Source organism: Gallus gallus, chromosome 7 (genome assembly GCF_016699485.2).
Source record: "Gallus gallus isolate bGalGal1 chromosome 7, bGalGal1.mat.broiler.GRCg7b, whole genome shotgun sequence".
NCBI lineage: Eukaryota > Metazoa > Chordata > Aves > Galliformes > Phasianidae > Gallus > Gallus gallus.
Window position 1 is genome coordinate 17,442,544 of NC_052538.1, and position 17,048 is coordinate 17,459,591.

The following is a 17,048-nucleotide window of genomic DNA, read 5'->3' on the forward strand; positions in this document are numbered from 1 at the left end:
CATAAGTACACTGGGACTCTCCTTGTAGCCCCATGCAAGTCCCAGCACAGCTAGGTGGGACAAGACAGAGCCTGCCAGAGTTTGAGCCTGAGAGGCAGGAGTGGGCCTGAGACAGTCTGTCCTGGAGTCAGCCCCAGCGTGCTCTCACTGCCAGCGCCATGCACCACTCCCATCCCCATGACTCAGTGCTTCGCCTACTGCTGCAGGAGACTCTCTGCACAGCACTGAGGGTCCTGTCCAAACTGCTGACAGACCAGAAGGAGAGTATTAGCAACTCCTTCCAGAGTGAAGGCTGCACCCAGCGCAGTCACAGCTTTCACTGGGGATGTAGTACTGGTGCTGCACTCACGGTTGGTAGGCATTAACCAGCTAACTGATAAGTAAAGGCAACTGGCTTCTGCTGTAACAAACAAGAAAGCAACTACTTGATTACTAGACCCATAGGACTTAGGGGCCCTGCTAGATGAAAAACTTAACATGAGCCACCAGTGTGCACTTGCAGCCAGAAGGCCAATAGTATCCTGGGCTGCATCAGAAGAAGGGTGGCCAGGGACATGATTGTCCCTCTCTATTCTGCTCTCATGAGGCCCCATCTGGAGTATTGCATCCAGATCTGGAGCCCCTAACATAGGAAAGATGTTGAGCGTTGGGAGAGGGTCCAGAAGAGGGCCTCAAAAATGATCGGAGGGTTGGAGCGCCTCTCCTATGAAGACGGGCTGAAGGACCTAGGCTTGTTCAATCTGGAAAAGAGAAGGCTGTGCGAAGACCTCATTGTGGCCTTCCAGTATAGAAAAGGAGATCATAAACAGGAAGGAAATCAATTTTTTAGATAGGTAGATAGCAATAGGACAAAGAGGAATGATTTTAAACTAAAGGAGGGAAGAATTAGATTAGGTGTTGGGGGAAGCTTTTCACTGAGGGTGGTGAAATGCTGGAGCAAGCTGCCCAGAGAGGTTGTGGATGCCCGTTCCTGGAGGTGTTCACAGCCAGGCTGGATGGGGCCCTGGCCAGCCTGGTACTTGATCTACCACTTGGCAACCCTGCCTGCTGCAGGGGTTTAGAACTTGATGATCCCTGAGGTCCCTTCCAACTCAAGCTATTCTATGATTCATAGTCCAGATCCGTCAAAGGTAGTGGAGTACAATAAAAGAAAAGCTGAGAAAAGTTGGGCATTTCCTTAGAGCTAGGAAGAAGGTGACATGTTAGCTAATACACAGGGTAGCAGCTTTGAGTAACCAGGGCATAGACCATTTCCAAGTTCTTTTCTTTCACAGCCTAGGGAAAGCGATCAGAGCTCCCTGTCTGGCCCCATTCCACCATCCAGAGCAAGTCCAAAGACACTGTGCTATTTCCAGTCCGTACATTATGCTCCCAAACATACAGCAATGCTCCTAAATGGCCACTGATACCCTAAACAGCCAAGGGTCTGGCCCACAAGATCAGCAGGGAAGGTAGTCATACTTAGCAATCACTAAAAAACACTAAGGACACCATTGCATTACTTGTCCAAATACCAAGGGAGAAAGGAAATGTTTCCTAAAAACTAAATAAAGGAATTCTTCTTTAAAAATACATCCAGCATCTTTTGGCTTGACCAAGAAGTCACACTTCTCTCTGACATACTATTGATTTCAAGTTAGTTGAGTCTCCCACTAATGCCTTAGGCAGAACACATCAACTCCAGAGTTCTTCAGGGCAGACCATTAATGGGAGTTGCAGCAAAAGCATCCAAGTTTCATTACACTTCTAACACAGATCAACCCTGTGTGCCCAGAGTTCCTGTACTGTCATGTTGCTGCTGCTCAATCTCTCCCAGGAGATTTGCTCTCCAACAACTCTGCCTTGACAAACTGCCCCCTCCTTTCCGCTTAATGTTTTCCTCCCTTATCTTGTCTTGAGGAGCATCTGCCCTTCTGAAAATAAATAAATAAATAAAGGAATAGCTCTGCTTAAGTAAAAACAGTCAGGCCTTATTCACTTAATAATGGCTGTTTTGATTAATATACATTGTACAATGCAGACTGTTGCATTCTTGCAACATAAGCCACTTCTCTGACTCTTCTGCGCTGCATCCATATGTGGGATGATTAATACAATAGCCTCATTGTAATTACACAGCTTTGGCCTTGTGTTGCAAAAAAAATGAAGAGAGCTTCCAGAATTGCAGAAAGATCAAAGGTTGAAGGCAGGCACTAATGGCCTAATAGGCAGAGGTCTAAAAGTCAGCAGACTCCCTAACCCTGGAGAAGTCTTTGTAACCTTGCTGCTGTTTTTGGATTACTGCTGCATATTTATTTCTTCTCAGCTGTCAGCCCACATTTTTCTGGCAGATCCCCAGATTCCCTTATTTTTTCAAGTGGAAAAAGAAAAAGAAAAGGAAAGGGAAAAAGAAAAGGAGGAAGAAAAAGAAAAAGGAAAAGGAAAAGAAAAAAGAGGAAAAAAAAGAGAAAAAAGAAAATAAAAAAGAAAAAAGAGAAAAACAAAAAAAAAAGAAAAAAAAGAAAAGGAAAAGGAAAAGGAAAAAAAAGGAAGAGAAAAGGGAGAAAAAGAAAGAAAAAGGAAAAAAAGAGAATGAGAAGAAAAGGAAGATGGAAAGGAAGAAGAGAAAAAGCGAGATTCTCCAGTAACAACTGAAGTGCTCCTGTAGCACATAACTAAATATACATGCTTCCACTATCTGTTTTTAAGCTGTTCAGGAAATAGCAAGCTATTATTTTTTGCTGCAAAGCTTTCCCTGTAGCATTAAGGTGTTAATGTTATGTTGTCATAGGCGCTACTTGCTCTTGGTATAACACTAAAGTGTTTGGATGCTTCCTGAATTCTGTACACCGTTTTGTAAAAGATTCCTGTTTTATCCTGATTGAATAAACTGATTTTGAAACATTGCTGTTTAAGTTTTAAGGCTGAAGTTATTATTTTACTGTTGGCTTTAAGTCAAGCCACTGTTTCGCACAGAAGTAAACACACATGCTGGCTCAATTTTGTATTTGAAGTAAATGTCACTAATATTCACAAGAATATCAAAAGGGGGAAATGCTATAAATCCAAATAATAGAGAGTAAGCCATTTAATTTTGGAAGAGTAATGTTTCTTGATTAAAATTTCTCTAAAAGCCATCATTCTCATATCATGATCAAGCACATTTTGAAAGTACAAATCCAGGTAATCCGTATGCACTAGCTATAAGACTTCCTTTAAGGGATTTGGCAGATGCATCCCACATAGCTAGGGAAGAACAAGTTTAGAAATTTGCTGCTCCTTGTTGTGACTGGTGCTTAGTCAAAATTGGCAGTAGCTAACAGAGCAAGTATTGGTGAAAGTACTCAGGCTCAACAGCTAACACAATATTACACCAGGGAAGACAAGGAAGAAGTCAAACATGCAGCTATCCACTCTCGCACACATCAATCTCAATCTCTTTGATGACTCAGCCAGCACTTAGCACTTCATCTATGATAAGCAGCGTATAATCTTGCTGCACAATAGTGTAGCCTGTTATTTCTATAAGTCTTCCCCTCTCAGAAGTTTTACACAACCATGAGGCAGTGTTGTGGAAAACATGCTGGCAGCAATACAAAGATCCCACTGATGTGAAAGCCAAAGCCTTTTTTTATAAGCTGGGTGGTCAGGCTGCCAAGTAATGCTGTTTGTTAACGCTAAACACTGTTCTTCTGTGTGTGATTGTCAAAGCTAATGCAGTGTTTGATGAAGCAATATGGAACATAACAGGCAATGTTTGAGTGAAGTAACCTATACATTTTAAACTATGTTCTGCTAGCCTGAAAAAGGATTCCACTAAAATATAATTCCCAGTTCAAAATATGCAATGCTATCTATCAACATTTACGTCTATCAAATCAAAACAATTTTCAAATCAGATAGGATTCAGATCTCTGCCTGGGTAGCCACCAGTAGCAATCATACTACTTCAGTGAAATTGCATAGCTCCTGGTCTAAATTTCCCATACTTCAGAAGAGGTAGTAGTATTGTTACAAGTCCTTGCAAGATCAGCCACATCCCAGATAATGCAATAGATTTTGCAGGAAACCTCCAAGGTGGAAGAAATGCGTGGAGAGCAGCGAAAGTCTGAGTAACCTTCACAAGACATTTCCTCACTTGCTTTAACCCACCCTTTAATGCCCCCATTTGGGCTGCATGAGCCACGTTGCCTTTCCCCGCTTGCCCCAAAAGCCCAGTGCCCTACCAGCAAGAACACAGGCACATCCAGGGCTGCTGGGACACAAGAGGCATGGAACAGGGCTCTGTGCTGCAGCTCTCTCCAGCTCCTGCCCAGCAGGACAGAAGCCAATCCTCTGGCTGTGCCCAGCTCACGCCAGCCCATCCTAACTTCAGAGCTGGGTTAGCACCAAAAAATGCTTTTGCCCAAAAACTAGGCTGAATATGGCACAGATTGAACATCAAACCTTTCCAAAGTTTTGTTTTCACAAAAGAACTGATGCCAGAACACTGGAAACGTCCCAAGAAATAAAAAGTTTTTCAAGCTTAGGTTAAGTACTACTTCCAGAAACAAGAACCAGGAGCAGAAGATTTTTAAGGTAACATTTATAAATCTACAGTGCAGCCAAGTGGACGCATATTGAAAGTACTTACTCATTAGTCAGATTGCCACAATAGTGTTGTTTGTACAAAGGAAGATGCCATGCTCCAGCAGAGAGAAAATACAAACACAGCAGACATATTTAGACATTTCAGTTTCACACAAAAAAAGCTCAGGCATTGCTCTTCTCCTAAGAAGGATGCACTGATGCACATAGGCATTTATAGAAGGATGTTCCTTTTCAGTAAATACTTGTGAATGCTGGATGCAGACAAAGCCCAAAACTGCCTTCAAGCAACCTTCACAACAGTGTTAGTCTGCAGCGCACCCCCTATTCCCGCTGCAGGTTCTCCACAGGAGTGCCCGACATCATCGCTGCCTGACAAGACTGTTCAAACTACTCTTCTGATTTTTCATGAAGACTGTTGTGCTTTACACCAACTCCAATTTCAACCATCCATTTTCAGTGGTGTAAATGAGAGGGAATAAGAACACAGGAATATAACTACTGTTATGGCAAAACATGTTTTTCTCCCTGCTTTTATGAGTATACAGCTTTGCTTTTACCTTCAAACGCCATTACCAGGGAGAAAACCCAGGTTTCTAGAATCTCCCTCTTGAAACTGTCAAAGCGATCCACACATCTGTGAATGTGAATGAACCGAGTATTGCTAGATAGCATCGTGCAATTAAGCAGCATATATGATTTGTTTTTAAAAAGTAAAGCTATATTTAACTGTTTCCTTAACGACTCCCATGTGTGTGCAGCCCATCCTTCAGTTAAAAACTAACAGTACGAGAACAAATGGACACATCAGTGAAAATTTAATATTAACAGGATTTCATGGGATTGCATATGACTGACTTACACTGGTCTTGTGTTAAGGACAGCATATCAACTCTGTCAGGTGAGCTGCTGTCAATAAAAAAAGGAAGAAAATGCCTGAGAGGCAGTAAGAAAACAGCTTGTTGTCACATATGTCATGTGAAGCAGGAAGGTCCAATTTATTTGACTCCCTTCAAAATGCTCAAACAACTGCTGGGCAGCATATCAGGCATACAGGACAGCAGCTGGTTCAGCAGCTTATTTACCTTCTGCTATCAGTTCATTAAGCCTTGGTAATATATTGGTTGAAGCTTGGTATTTCTTTGAAGACCTGCTAATTACAGCACAAGGTTATTATTAAGACTCTGCAGTGCTCTAAGAAACTTAAGGTCATGCAAACCAGGGATCAGCAAAAACACACGTTCATCTTCAAGACTCTTACAAACTGCTAAATGATCTCTATGCCTCTCTCCACAAAACAGCAAGGATGCTTTTTCAGAGTTAGCATTCAAAAATATTCTTCACAAAAATGAAGTTCCACAACAGTAAAGCAAGTTCTGGTTTTTGCTTTATGTTTTTTTTATAATTAAAAGCAAATATCTGGACTGCAAAACACATTGTTTCCTGCCCCTTCCCGCTACCACTTGGTGATGGCTGGTTTCTCCTTCCCTCTTCCCCTACAGAGCTAGACAAGTTTCAAACTCCACAGTATTCTCAGTGCATCACCAGCTCCTCTGCTACTGAGGTAAGAACAGAATTTAACACTTATAGATGTGCTAGATGAGGACCAAGTGGCAGCTACAGATACTTACCAGCTGGATTCATGCTTCCTATTTCCCTTTTCCAGAGTTTGTCCAGAGAAAGCCTGGCTTCATTGCTGAAAGACGAAACTGCATCTTCTTCTTGGCCAAGGGGCTGGTGCTTCCCTGGCAACAAAGCTGTGCACTAATGTGGCTGCAAAGTGCCAGCTCATGGGAAGAAGCTGATAATATGGCTGCGAATACACCTTCCTTTCTGTCCTGGCTCTGGGACACCAAGACCGGGCCAGTGGGCACAGGGGACCTGTGCAGAGGTGCAGGGGACCTGGACAGAGCAGTGCTCCCCAGCATTATTATTGGTGAGTCAAAATGGATGATAACATGACACGCCTCTCAGGCACAGAGACGGTAACATCCAAATCACCACTCCTGCAGCAAACTGGGAGCGGCTACACTGAGCCATGGCAGGACTGAGCTCCTGCTCAACGCAGACACACACCCACAGCCAAAAGAGCTGTGACAGAGAAGCTGTGCTGTAGACAGGGGGCCTGAGAGTATGTTTCCTCTTGCTACTACACTGCCTTCTGCCTTAAGCATTTACATAGCCAGGCATGCAGTACAGGATGTGGTAAGTGATCTGGAGCTTCCTAGGCAGGAATGCCATCTCCTGCTTCATTCCCCCTGGGAACAAAGAAAAGAGAATTCATAACCCCAGGGCAGCTGGCTCCCTCATTGAAAGACTGCACTAATTAGTCCCCATTCTAGAAAAGGAAGCAAAAAGGAAGGCAGAAGCCAACAGGACATAAAATATATAATGAAACATGCATGTGACCCATATACTGTATAGTTTATGTCTGAAGAGCAACTGTCCCTCTTATATATGCTGTCTCACATAGCTCAAAAGCAACTGTTCACAGTGCAATTAGTGCACAAAAATCCCCCGCTTGCAAGCTGGCCTTTCCCTTTGTACTTAGTACAGCAATTACTCTTCCACAACTAAAATCCATACAACAGTGTTCTCAATTAGCAGCAGTGCAGGTTCCTTGCAAACATGGACTGCTCCCATGAGCCACTTCCCCAGCATGCAGGGAACTTGTGCACGCTGTACTGCAGCTCTGGCCTTTCAGTTCCAGAAGCACTGTAAAGACTTCTCTACTTGGTGGTTAGCTTTCATCAGATCACATCAGATAGCATAACAGCTGAGAGAGTAGATCTGAGTCCAGATTCGCAGTCTCTGGGCACATAAGAGCCCCGTTGTTCACAAGTCCATCATAGTTTAGTATTTCATGCAAAGCCACCTCTGATGTCGATGAGCCAGCTGTCTGAGCAGCAGTGGCAGCAGCAGCAGCATGAATCCGGTCCAGTGGGAATCTCGTGTGTACTGTAGTAGCTGACATCATATGCCACCTTCATAAAAAGCTTTTCACACTGGTCATGAAAATCATAGACACAAAAAAGCACATAATTTCCACACAAAATACCAAGCAGACACAGCTTGTTGGAAAACACTAGTCCTTCTCTAAATCCTTTCAGTAACAACTATAAAGATTTAGGCAGCATGTCCTCACAGACAAACAGACTGAGTTTGCACACTAACTCAGTGCTGCACTCTGAGCTTACTGGTTGAGCAGTCCCTCTTAAGAAAGTACATTCACTTTCACCAACTCCCAGGGAATCACTTCTAAATGAAATGCCACTCATCTTTTGTCTGCAGTGTAATCTCTGTAGTTATTTAGACAGGTCTGGCCACAGAGCTACATAAAACAGGATAAAAATCCAACTCTGGAAGCTGTCAGGCAAATGAGACCACAGAATGCTGCAAATATTACACCAATCAGTTCAGTAATAAAAGGCAAGTGTGCCACAGATACAAAAGTAGAATTCACAGCCCCTGCACCAGAGAAGGGACAATTGAACCCATCAAGTCTCCCAGGGAAGAAGCAGTTCCTCTACAAGCTGAAGAACCAAAATGCATGTACAAAAAGTATGAACATGGACATACTTCATGGTGTCTGTTTATACCAGGCATACGAAGCCCTGCTGCATGAGTTTTCAGACACAACAGGTTACCCAAAATGTTGTTCTTCAGACCAAATACTACCTGAGTTCAAAAATCTGGCCGTGATCTTCAGAGATGCTGAAAAACCAAAGCAACTGGATGGATATATTTGCTGTAGCTATAAGGAATTCCTAAGGAACACATCGCTACCACACCCTGCATGTAACAGCGTGGTCTTGGACTTGGGAGTGTTTTCACACGCAGTCCCAACCCTAACGATGAGCTTGTTATGCTCTATGCTTGTGCAGCGTCAGCCACCATCTGGTCCTTCACACATGGCACATACAGCATTTCAGGGCACATCTGTTATTTGGAAGTCAGGATGCACATTTTATCATTGTAGCTATTCTATGCATAAGTTTCCTGGGTGGACATATTATTTTGCAGAATGTCTTCCTTCTGCTTGAAGCAAACTCCTTCCACAGTAAGTTGCCTTAACAGCCCCAAACCATTGCTTTTATTTTCATACTGTTATTTGTTCCTAGTTACCTGCCTTGTCTAAACAAGCTATTAGAAAAGCACAGGCCCGTCACTTTCCTAATCAATGTGTAAACCAACTGTAATAGCTTTTGTAAAAGCAGATGTAGTGGAATTCCAGGGTCACAGCCTGAAGCAATGGGTGGGCTATGAGAGTGTGTGGGTGCCTGGAGGGGGGGGGGGGTGGTCTGGAGCCACCCCTTCTGTCTCTGCAATACTTCCTGTGCAGGCTGAGTCTGCACAGGTCCCCCTTTTTGCCCCTGCCGTTCTCTCCAGCGGCGTGACAGTACGAACGGGGGAGGATCACATTCCTCAGCTTGTCCCTCTCTCCACACTGTTACCGGGAGGGGTGACTCAATTCTTTTCTGATATCTTTTCCTCGTGTGCCTATTTCTCAAATAAAAGCTCTGTCATTGCCTTCACTTGTTCTACAGCAAAAAATTACCTTTCTAAATTCTTTCTCGTTCTGTTTGGAGTGACCAAACTGCATTCACGTGGAATGAACACACGTTTCCTCAAAAAAAAACAAGTCTTGTTCGTTCCCAGTCTTTGGAATTTAAAGGAGAACTCAGACAAAAAGCAAGTGAGGCAACCAATGCATTCCCCTTTTACTTTCTCCAGCTATATTAGATCAGGTATTAATTGGTTGATTTATCAATAAGAACTGGGAATATAAAAATGAATGCCAAACCTCCAACGTAAACAGTGTCACACTTGTTACTTAAGTGTCCAGCTTCGTACTAAGCTATAAATGCCCCATCACATGCATTAGCATGGAACAGTGGGGACATCCTGTGGCCACTTACTTTATTTACAGTTGAATGTTCCCATTACTATTTTTAATCGATTTTTCAACCAGTTTTGAAAATTAGATGCAGTCACTTAATAATGTAAGAAAGCCTGATGGCAATTGTATTTTCTTAGCCAACTTCCCATCTACCACCCCATGTAATTGCTTATTAGCAGTTGCTGTGCTCTATCTCTGCAGTCAATGCTTTCAGTTCTCTTTCTCATTGTGGGCTATATGCTTCCAAGTCAATAAAATAATAATAATAATAATAACAACAATAATAATAATAATGGGGAAAAAAGAACATTTAGGGAGCTTGAGGTAGTCTAATTGGCAAGCCATGCATAAAAGTGAAAAACAACATTCTAATTTCATTTACTTGGATTTATAGAAGTGTTCATAATAGAAATGTAATTCCCAGATGCTGGCATTCTGCCAATGGGAAAAATACTATCAGGTGAAATATGGATGAACCGCATATGTAAAGCACCTGTCAGTGGAGTAGGCTAAGCAACCACAAGAAGTGAAAAGCCAGGAGCACTTGTGAATTCAAACAGTACTCCTTTTATCCCCTCCCTCCAAGGGAGAAACAATTTCAGGATAGGTATGTGTGCAGAAAAGGAGGTTGAGTGCTCTTCATGGACAGCTCACAGACTGAACCCCCCTCTTTTCATGCTTTCAGCTACACAGTCTGAGGAAAGGGTCCCCCAACCAGCTCATGGGACAGCCATGGCTCTGTAAGCCAAGGAAGGCAGAAAAATCTTTTTGCCACTACCTGTGACAAGTGGAGCTCACAATGACACAAATGATCGAAGCAGCCTACATCTGCTCCCACAGAATACGCCTCTCATCTTCCCTCATACTTCTCATCTACAGCAGTATCAGAAACTACTTAGTGATTCACACTGAGAGTGTTTTTCCTGCGTGCTCTTACTAAAGATTTTTGCCATCTAAATATTCACACATAATACACTTTAAACAAAGATTTACCTGTGAGTTGAACCTGAATTTGCTTAAATCCACTAGAAAGTGGGCTCAGATCCATCTGCTCCAGGCCGAAGAGCCTGGGTAACATTGCTGTATAACACTACAAAAAATACTGTTTTGTAGCCACTCTACCAAATCCCTTCTTACAGAGAAAAGCATACTGTTTTGTCAGTGCTGTTACTTGTGATACAGTTGGCTACGAAAAAGAGTTTATGGAAACAGGAGGGCTGGTTCAAGCAGCCAGAAAGTACTACACTTCAGCACCAGGTGGGATTTCATAGCCATAAAAGAGGCAGGAGGGACTGCCTGGGAGCACTCTGCCTTATTCCCAAACCTGTGTGCCACACATGGGGGATTACTGCATCAGTATCTTCACATTCCACACAGAAAACTTCCCAGTTTCCCCCCAGTATGCACAAGCAAGTAGACCCATGAATGCGATGATTACAGACACTCACCCCAATGGAGGCTGTGCATCTCCCCACCGTGGCACAAGGAAACAAACACCAGTGCTAAATAACACTTGGCTAATGAACTACTAAAAATCACAGGTTGTGCTCCAGTCTGCAAAGGCTTCTGCTGAAGAAAAGCGCTGAGCAGCCAGTGAATCTCCACTTAGACAAGACAGCCTAACAAACAACTCTGAAAGGATCCTGCAAAGCCCGCTATCATGCTTGTATAAGCTGTTCACAACAAGGGACAAAGAATTGGAACCCTGGGGAGCCAAGCAAGGGGTCATATCCTTCCCAGAAGAGTCTGTGATTTTTGGAATGAAGTAATCTGATGCACAGATGGATGAGACGATAAACAGTTTTTGGAGAGGAAAATGATAACACTGGATTCTGAAACTAAGCACAGCAGGTAGCAAGCTTCCGGATGGGTGTTGAAAAGACTCGTGTGATTTCCTGAGAGCTGATAAGCTTAATTCCTCAGGCATGGAATTTTTACCTGTTAACCGTTACCATTACTTGGGAGCAACACCAGATCTCACAGATACAATGCTAGCAAGAGCCCGATCCGCAGCTCCACATGGCACAAGAAGTGAGTGGCCTTTCTATTACCAAGACACGTGCTCAGGACTATGCAGGCATTGTGCTACTGTAAATCCACTGGAAAGCATTTCACACAGCCACGAAAGAAACCTGTACTCACTGACGTGCCATTGTAGCTGAGACTACTGACCAATTATTTAGGTTTAACACCGACCGAAAAAATAAAAACCAGGCTCATTTCCTGAGATTCATCACATCCGTACTTAAATAAGTGAAATAAATTTTTCAGGGAGATGTGGATTATAATGGATCAAACGATAATCACAATTACAGCTGATTAAAAACTAATCTCTTTTTTAATGCTGAGCGTGGTTCTCTTCAAGTCAAACATGAGAGCAAACACTCACAGGACAGCTTGCTCTGCTGATCCCAGGTTAAATACTTAAAGACTGAGAACGCCAGGCTTTAAGCATTTTCGCTTTTTTTTTTTTTTCTTCTCAGATTAAGTTTGCTTTAGGAAAAGAGCCACAGCAATAATAATTAATAAAAATAGAACATACCAGGCAGGAGTTGCTGCAGACATTTCTGAGTCATAAAATTGCCCTGCAAAAAAAATGAAAATTAAAATATATATATATTAATGAACACATATGGATCATCTGGAGAGGTGACTTTGAAGAGCGACGGCACTTCTGTGTGTTGCACACGGTGTGTTTGGTGTGCCTGACTAAGAGCGCCCGCAGCGCGACCTTCTACATGGGGATACTTCCAAACCAGAGAAGCCAACACCAAGGAAGTCAGCCCACATGTTTGGCAGCCTCTGGCAATGAGAGATGCAGGCCGATGCAAACCTGATGCAACCAAAGCTTTGAATGCTTCCCTTCCCTGCGCAGAGAAGGCAGCACCTTCGTGCCACGTGCCGCGGAGCGCCCAGCCCCGCAGGGTAAGTACTTCGGGCTGCCCAGGCACCAGCAACGCGTCATCTATCGCACCAGAACCGAGCAAGATTGCCGGGCACTGACAGCCGGTACCCAAAACGCACCTCACGCCCCGGGTCCCTTCTAACTGCATCTGGGCAACGTTCACAGTTCCCAAAGCAGAGACCACAACTGTGACGAAGAATTCCACGTGAGAGCAGAGAAGTCCGTAACCGCGGGCCGGCCCGAGCCGCGGCCCTCCCACAGCCCTCGCAGTGCCGAGGCAGAGGGCCGCGCGCTGCAGACCCGTGACCCCTTCCTCCCTCCCGCCGCCCGACGGCCCAGCGCCGTCACGGCCCGGATAGCCGTGCCGTTCCTTAGACAAGCCGTCTGAAACAACAGCAGCGAGCGTTAAGTAACTGAGAGGCGATGAAAGCGGCTCTGCGGGACGGGTCGCGCGGACATCTGCAGAAGCGGCACCCGGCGGTCGCTTCCGTGCAGCTGCCGCCCCGCGCGGGGGCAGGCGGGGATGGGCGGCAGCTGCCCCGCGTCGGGCGGCCTCAGGGCGGGCTCGCGCCGCTCTGCGGGAAGCGGCGTGCGTCGGGGGGGGGGCCTCCCGGCGCCGCGGCCCCGCCGGCCCCTCTCCCACAGCTGCACAAAACACGTTCTTCGCCGAGCGCCCCGCCGCGCTCCCGTGACGGCCGCCGTCCCCCCGCCCCGCTCCCGGCCACCTGCCGCCGGCCCGGCCCCGCTCACCTCCTCCCGTCGGGAGTGCCGCGGCCGGGTCCCGCAGAGAAGCAGCCCCGCGGAGCCGCCCGCCTCGTGTGGGAGCGCGAGCGGCGACCGTTGAGGCGCGCGGCGGGAGCGCGAAGGGGCGCGCGAGGGAAGAGGCGCGCGCAGGGCTGCACGGGCGGCGCTCGGGCGGACGGAGCAAAGCGCCGCGCGCGGCGCCAGGGGGCGGCCGAGGCCGGGGCCGTGCATCTCGCCCCGACGGCGGGGCCGTGCAAGAGCGCCGGGACCGCCGCTGCCGTGCGGGGCACGGCCTGGGCGGGCCGTCAGCCACCGGCGCGTGCAAGCGGGCGTCCCAGAGGAGCCGCATCGCCGCGATGCTGTACCCGGGGACCGCCCTGTCGGTGCTCGCCGGCAACATGAGGATAGGATAGGGTAGGGTAGGGCAGGGTAGAGTAGAGTAGAGTAGAGTAGAGTAGACTAGACTAGAGTAGGGCAGGGCAGGGCAGGGCAGGGCAGGGCAGGGCTCGGCTCTGGGCTCCGACGGGACGGCCGGAGCAGCTCCCGCGTCTCTCCCGTCCCGCACCCCGCCGTGTCCCGGAGATGCGGCGCGCGCGGGCGCCCCATTGGCCGTTGCTAGGTGACGTGCGCCGCGCCCACGTGACCGGAGTTAAATGCCGCCTCGGCGGCGCGCGGCGCCGCAGAGCCCGTCCCGCTGGCGGCGGCGGGAGCGCGGTGCCCGCCCGGCCCGGCCCGGCGGCGCGGCGCAGCGCAGCGCGGGGGCAGCGGGATGGCGCCGCGGCCCTGAGCGCCGCGCCTGGCGGGGACGGCGCGGGGCGGGGTGCCCCGGGCGGGCGGGGGCCTCGGGATGACCGGCGTCCTGCCGAGCCCGGCGCCGGACATGCACGCCAGCCAGCTCTCGGCCGGCGGCTATCAGCAGCACGGCCTGCACAAGCCGCAGGAGTCCCCCACGCTGCCCGTCTCCACCGCCACCGACAGCAGCTACTACGCCAACCGGCAGCCCTACGGCCCGCCGGGGCCCTGCCCCTACGCGCCCGGCGCCGCCCCCTTCCCCGCCAAGCCGGGCTACGACCCGGGCTACGCGGCCGCGTACGGCTCCTACGGGCCCTACGGCGCCGGGGCCTCGCCGGCCGCCAACGACTCCGGTACGTCGCGGCCCGGGGCCGGGGGGAGCGGGGCGGCCGTCGGGGCGGGCGGGGCGCGGGCGCGGCTTCTCACGGCGCCGCTTCCGCCGAGCAGAGAAGGAGGAGTGCGAGCCCGAGGTGCGGATCGTCAACGGGAAGCCCAAGAAGGTCCGCAAGCCGCGCACCATCTACTCCAGCTTCCAGCTGGCGGCCCTGCAGCGCCGCTTCCAGAAGACGCAGTACCTGGCGCTGCCCGAGCGCGCCGAGCTGGCCGCCTCCCTCGGCCTCACCCAGACCCAGGTAGGGCTCGCCCGGCGCCGCTCGGCCCGACGGGGCGGCCGCGGGGCGCTGACGCCGCTCTCCCGCAGGTGAAGATCTGGTTCCAGAACCGCCGCTCCAAGTTCAAGAAGATGTGGAAGAGCGGCGAGCTGCCCGCCGAGCCGCCCCCGCGCCGCAGCGCCTCGCCGCCGCCCCCTGCCTCGCCGCCCGCCTGGGACTTCGCCCCGCACCCGCACCCGCGCGCGGCGAGCGGCCCCGCCAGCCCCGGCCCCGCCGCGGCCTTCCTCGGCAGCTACTCGTGGTACCCGCCCGGCCCCGCGCCGCCCGCCGCCCCCCTCCCTCAGCACCACCACGGCGGCGGTGGCGGCGGCGGCGGCGGCGGCGGCATCTTCTAGGGGACCGCGGATCATTCCCCCGTTTATTTTTTTAAAGTCGATAGGTGCCTTTGCGGAAGACCTCATTCTGATGTTGGGGACTGAACAAAAAGAGAACAAAAACAAATAAAAAATAAAGCGATTAAAAACAAACAAACAAAAAAAGATAAATAATTTTTATATGTAGGTTTAAAGCCGGAGCGTCCCCCCCGTCCCGTTGCCCCCCCGCGGCCGTACACGGGAGTCCCTCTCCGGTGCCCCCGGGCGGCATCGGGCCGCGACGGAGCCCCCTCGGCACGTGGCTGCCAGCGCGGCGCTGAGAGCCGTGAGGCGAATCAAACAAACAAACAAAGGGTATTTTGGTTATTTATTACGGAAAACTTCAGCGCTCTTTCGTGTTTCTTTTACAGCGAGCAGAGATTATTTAAATAAATTATTGTTTCCACGGTGTCCGCGCTCCGTTTCTTTGGGGACGGGGGTGGTCGGGGGCGACGGTCCGGGTCCGATGCTAACCTGGGGCAGAGCCGCCCCCCCCTCGACATCCCATCGCCACCGCACGAGCGGGCTCGGGGCGCCGGCCCCATCCCGTACTCCGCTCCCGCCCGCGCAGCGCTCTCCTCCCGCAGCCCCGCGGTGCGGCTCTGAGTCGTTCGGCGCGGCTCCGGCAGCGCGATGCCCCCCCTCCCGCTGGGGCCGCGCACACCGCGCTCGGAGCGTCCCCGTCCGTGCGGTGCGCTGCTGGGAGCCTCGGGGAGGGCGCTCAGGGGTGTGGGCGCAGAGAGGCGGAGGAGCGGGAGAAAGGAGGGGGAGAGGGACGGCTGCGAGGGAGGGGAGAGAGGGAGAAACAAAGGGGGCCGCTGCCCGAGGACTCTCCCGCGGGGACGCGGGTGGCAGCGTGCAGGGAGGGAAGCGGCGGGGAGCCGGGCGGAGCGAGGGACCCCCCGGGACACGGACCCGCGTGGCGGGGAGCACCCCGGTGACGGCGGCGTCACAGCGCGCCGTGGGAGGGCGGCGTGGGACTGGCGGAGCGGCCGGGGCCGCCTCCCTGCCCCGAACCCTTCGGTCCCGTTCTCGGCCGCCCGCTCCGCCCGGGGCCGGGACCGCCGTCGGGGGCCGGGAGCCGCTCCGCGGGAGCGGGGCATCCCGCGCTCCTCCCTCTGTCCCCCGCGCGTCCCTTCTCCCTCTCCGCACTCCACCGCTTTGCCCTTTATCGAGCAGCCCCCGAGCATCCCCGGCACCCGACTCGGGGCCCGCGCCCGGCGCTGCTCCTCGCACCCGCGTCCTCCGGCCCGAGGGCACGGGGCGGGCTGCGCCGGGAAGAGGGGCCGCGGAGGACGGGACGAAGCGCCCCGTGCGGTCCCGCCGCGCCGCCCCGGGAAGGGTCCGCGGGGCTCTTCCCGGCACCGCCCCCCCGCCCCCCTCTACCCCCCCCCCGTCGGTCCCCGTCGAGGGGCTGCGGGTGTCGGCGGCGCTCGGCGGGTGGGCGCCGCGCTCGTGTGCTCCGGTGAAGAGCAGAGCCCAAGAAATTCAATTAGAGCGGCTCTGTCGAAAGGAGTTATTTGAGGCATGAATGTCTCCCCTAAAGCCGCAGCAATCATGTGGCATTAGGCACTTCCGGAATCCTATAGCCAACTTGAAAAATCCCAGACCCCTTTTTTCCCTAATTTTTGCTCTGATCTGTAATTTTATCCACATTTGCACCAGTTTGAGCATTCTGGCTCTCCCATCTGAAAGCCTGCAATTACTATATAATTCTTCGCAATTTCACATGTCCTAATATGGACTGTAATTTTTGCGCAAGACAATTTCCTGCTATTTCAAGCATCAACATTGTCAAAGTTGTATGTACATAATAAATGGGAATATCAATGCATAGTTTTTAGCATAACATCTTGACTCCTCGATAATTATATCCGTTCGGAGCCTACGCAGAATTAGCCTGAATTGCATGGTAACTGCCGCTGCTTTAAAATTTTTAAAAATTACTCATAATTTTCCCAAAGATTACCAAGATCTCGAGTGCACAATGTCATCAGCGTAATGAAGAGTAAACATTTATGCTAATAATCTGCAATTTTTTTCATCAGCTATAAAGACAGAGGCTATATAGCAGAAAATTTCAGTCATATTCTGCGAGAGCGGAGCCGCGAAAAGGC

The 17,048-nt window shown here is 50.2% G+C and overlaps 2 protein-coding genes across 3 annotated transcripts in view; one reads left to right on the forward strand and one right to left on the reverse strand.

Moving 5' to 3' along the window:
* The window catches only part of ITGA6 (integrin subunit alpha 6), a 119,008-nt gene extending 105,769 nt beyond the window's left edge, over nt 1-13,239 (reverse strand). For both annotated transcript variants that reach the window (XM_046943494.1, XM_015289643.4), the window contains exons 1-2: nt 13,122-13,239; nt 12,009-12,051 (exon numbers count right to left, since the gene is read on the reverse strand). In XM_046943494.1, the coding sequence (XP_046799450.1) occupies nt 12,009-12,031 (23 nt within the window). In that variant the 5' untranslated portion in view covers nt 12,032-12,051; nt 13,122-13,239. The remainder of the gene's footprint in view (nt 1-12,008; nt 12,052-13,121) is intronic.
* A 616-nt stretch (nt 13,240-13,855) lies between these two features.
* On the forward strand, nt 13,856-15,342 carry DLX2 (distal-less homeobox 2). The gene is made up of 3 exons (XM_025152605.3): nt 13,856-14,260; nt 14,355-14,539; nt 14,608-15,342. Exons 1-3 carry the CDS (start codon nt 13,963-13,965, stop codon nt 14,911-14,913), a joined length of 789 nt encoding a protein of 262 aa, XP_025008373.2. The 5' UTR covers nt 13,856-13,962; the 3' UTR covers nt 14,914-15,342.
* The last annotated feature ends 1,706 nt before the right edge of the window (nt 15,343-17,048 follow it).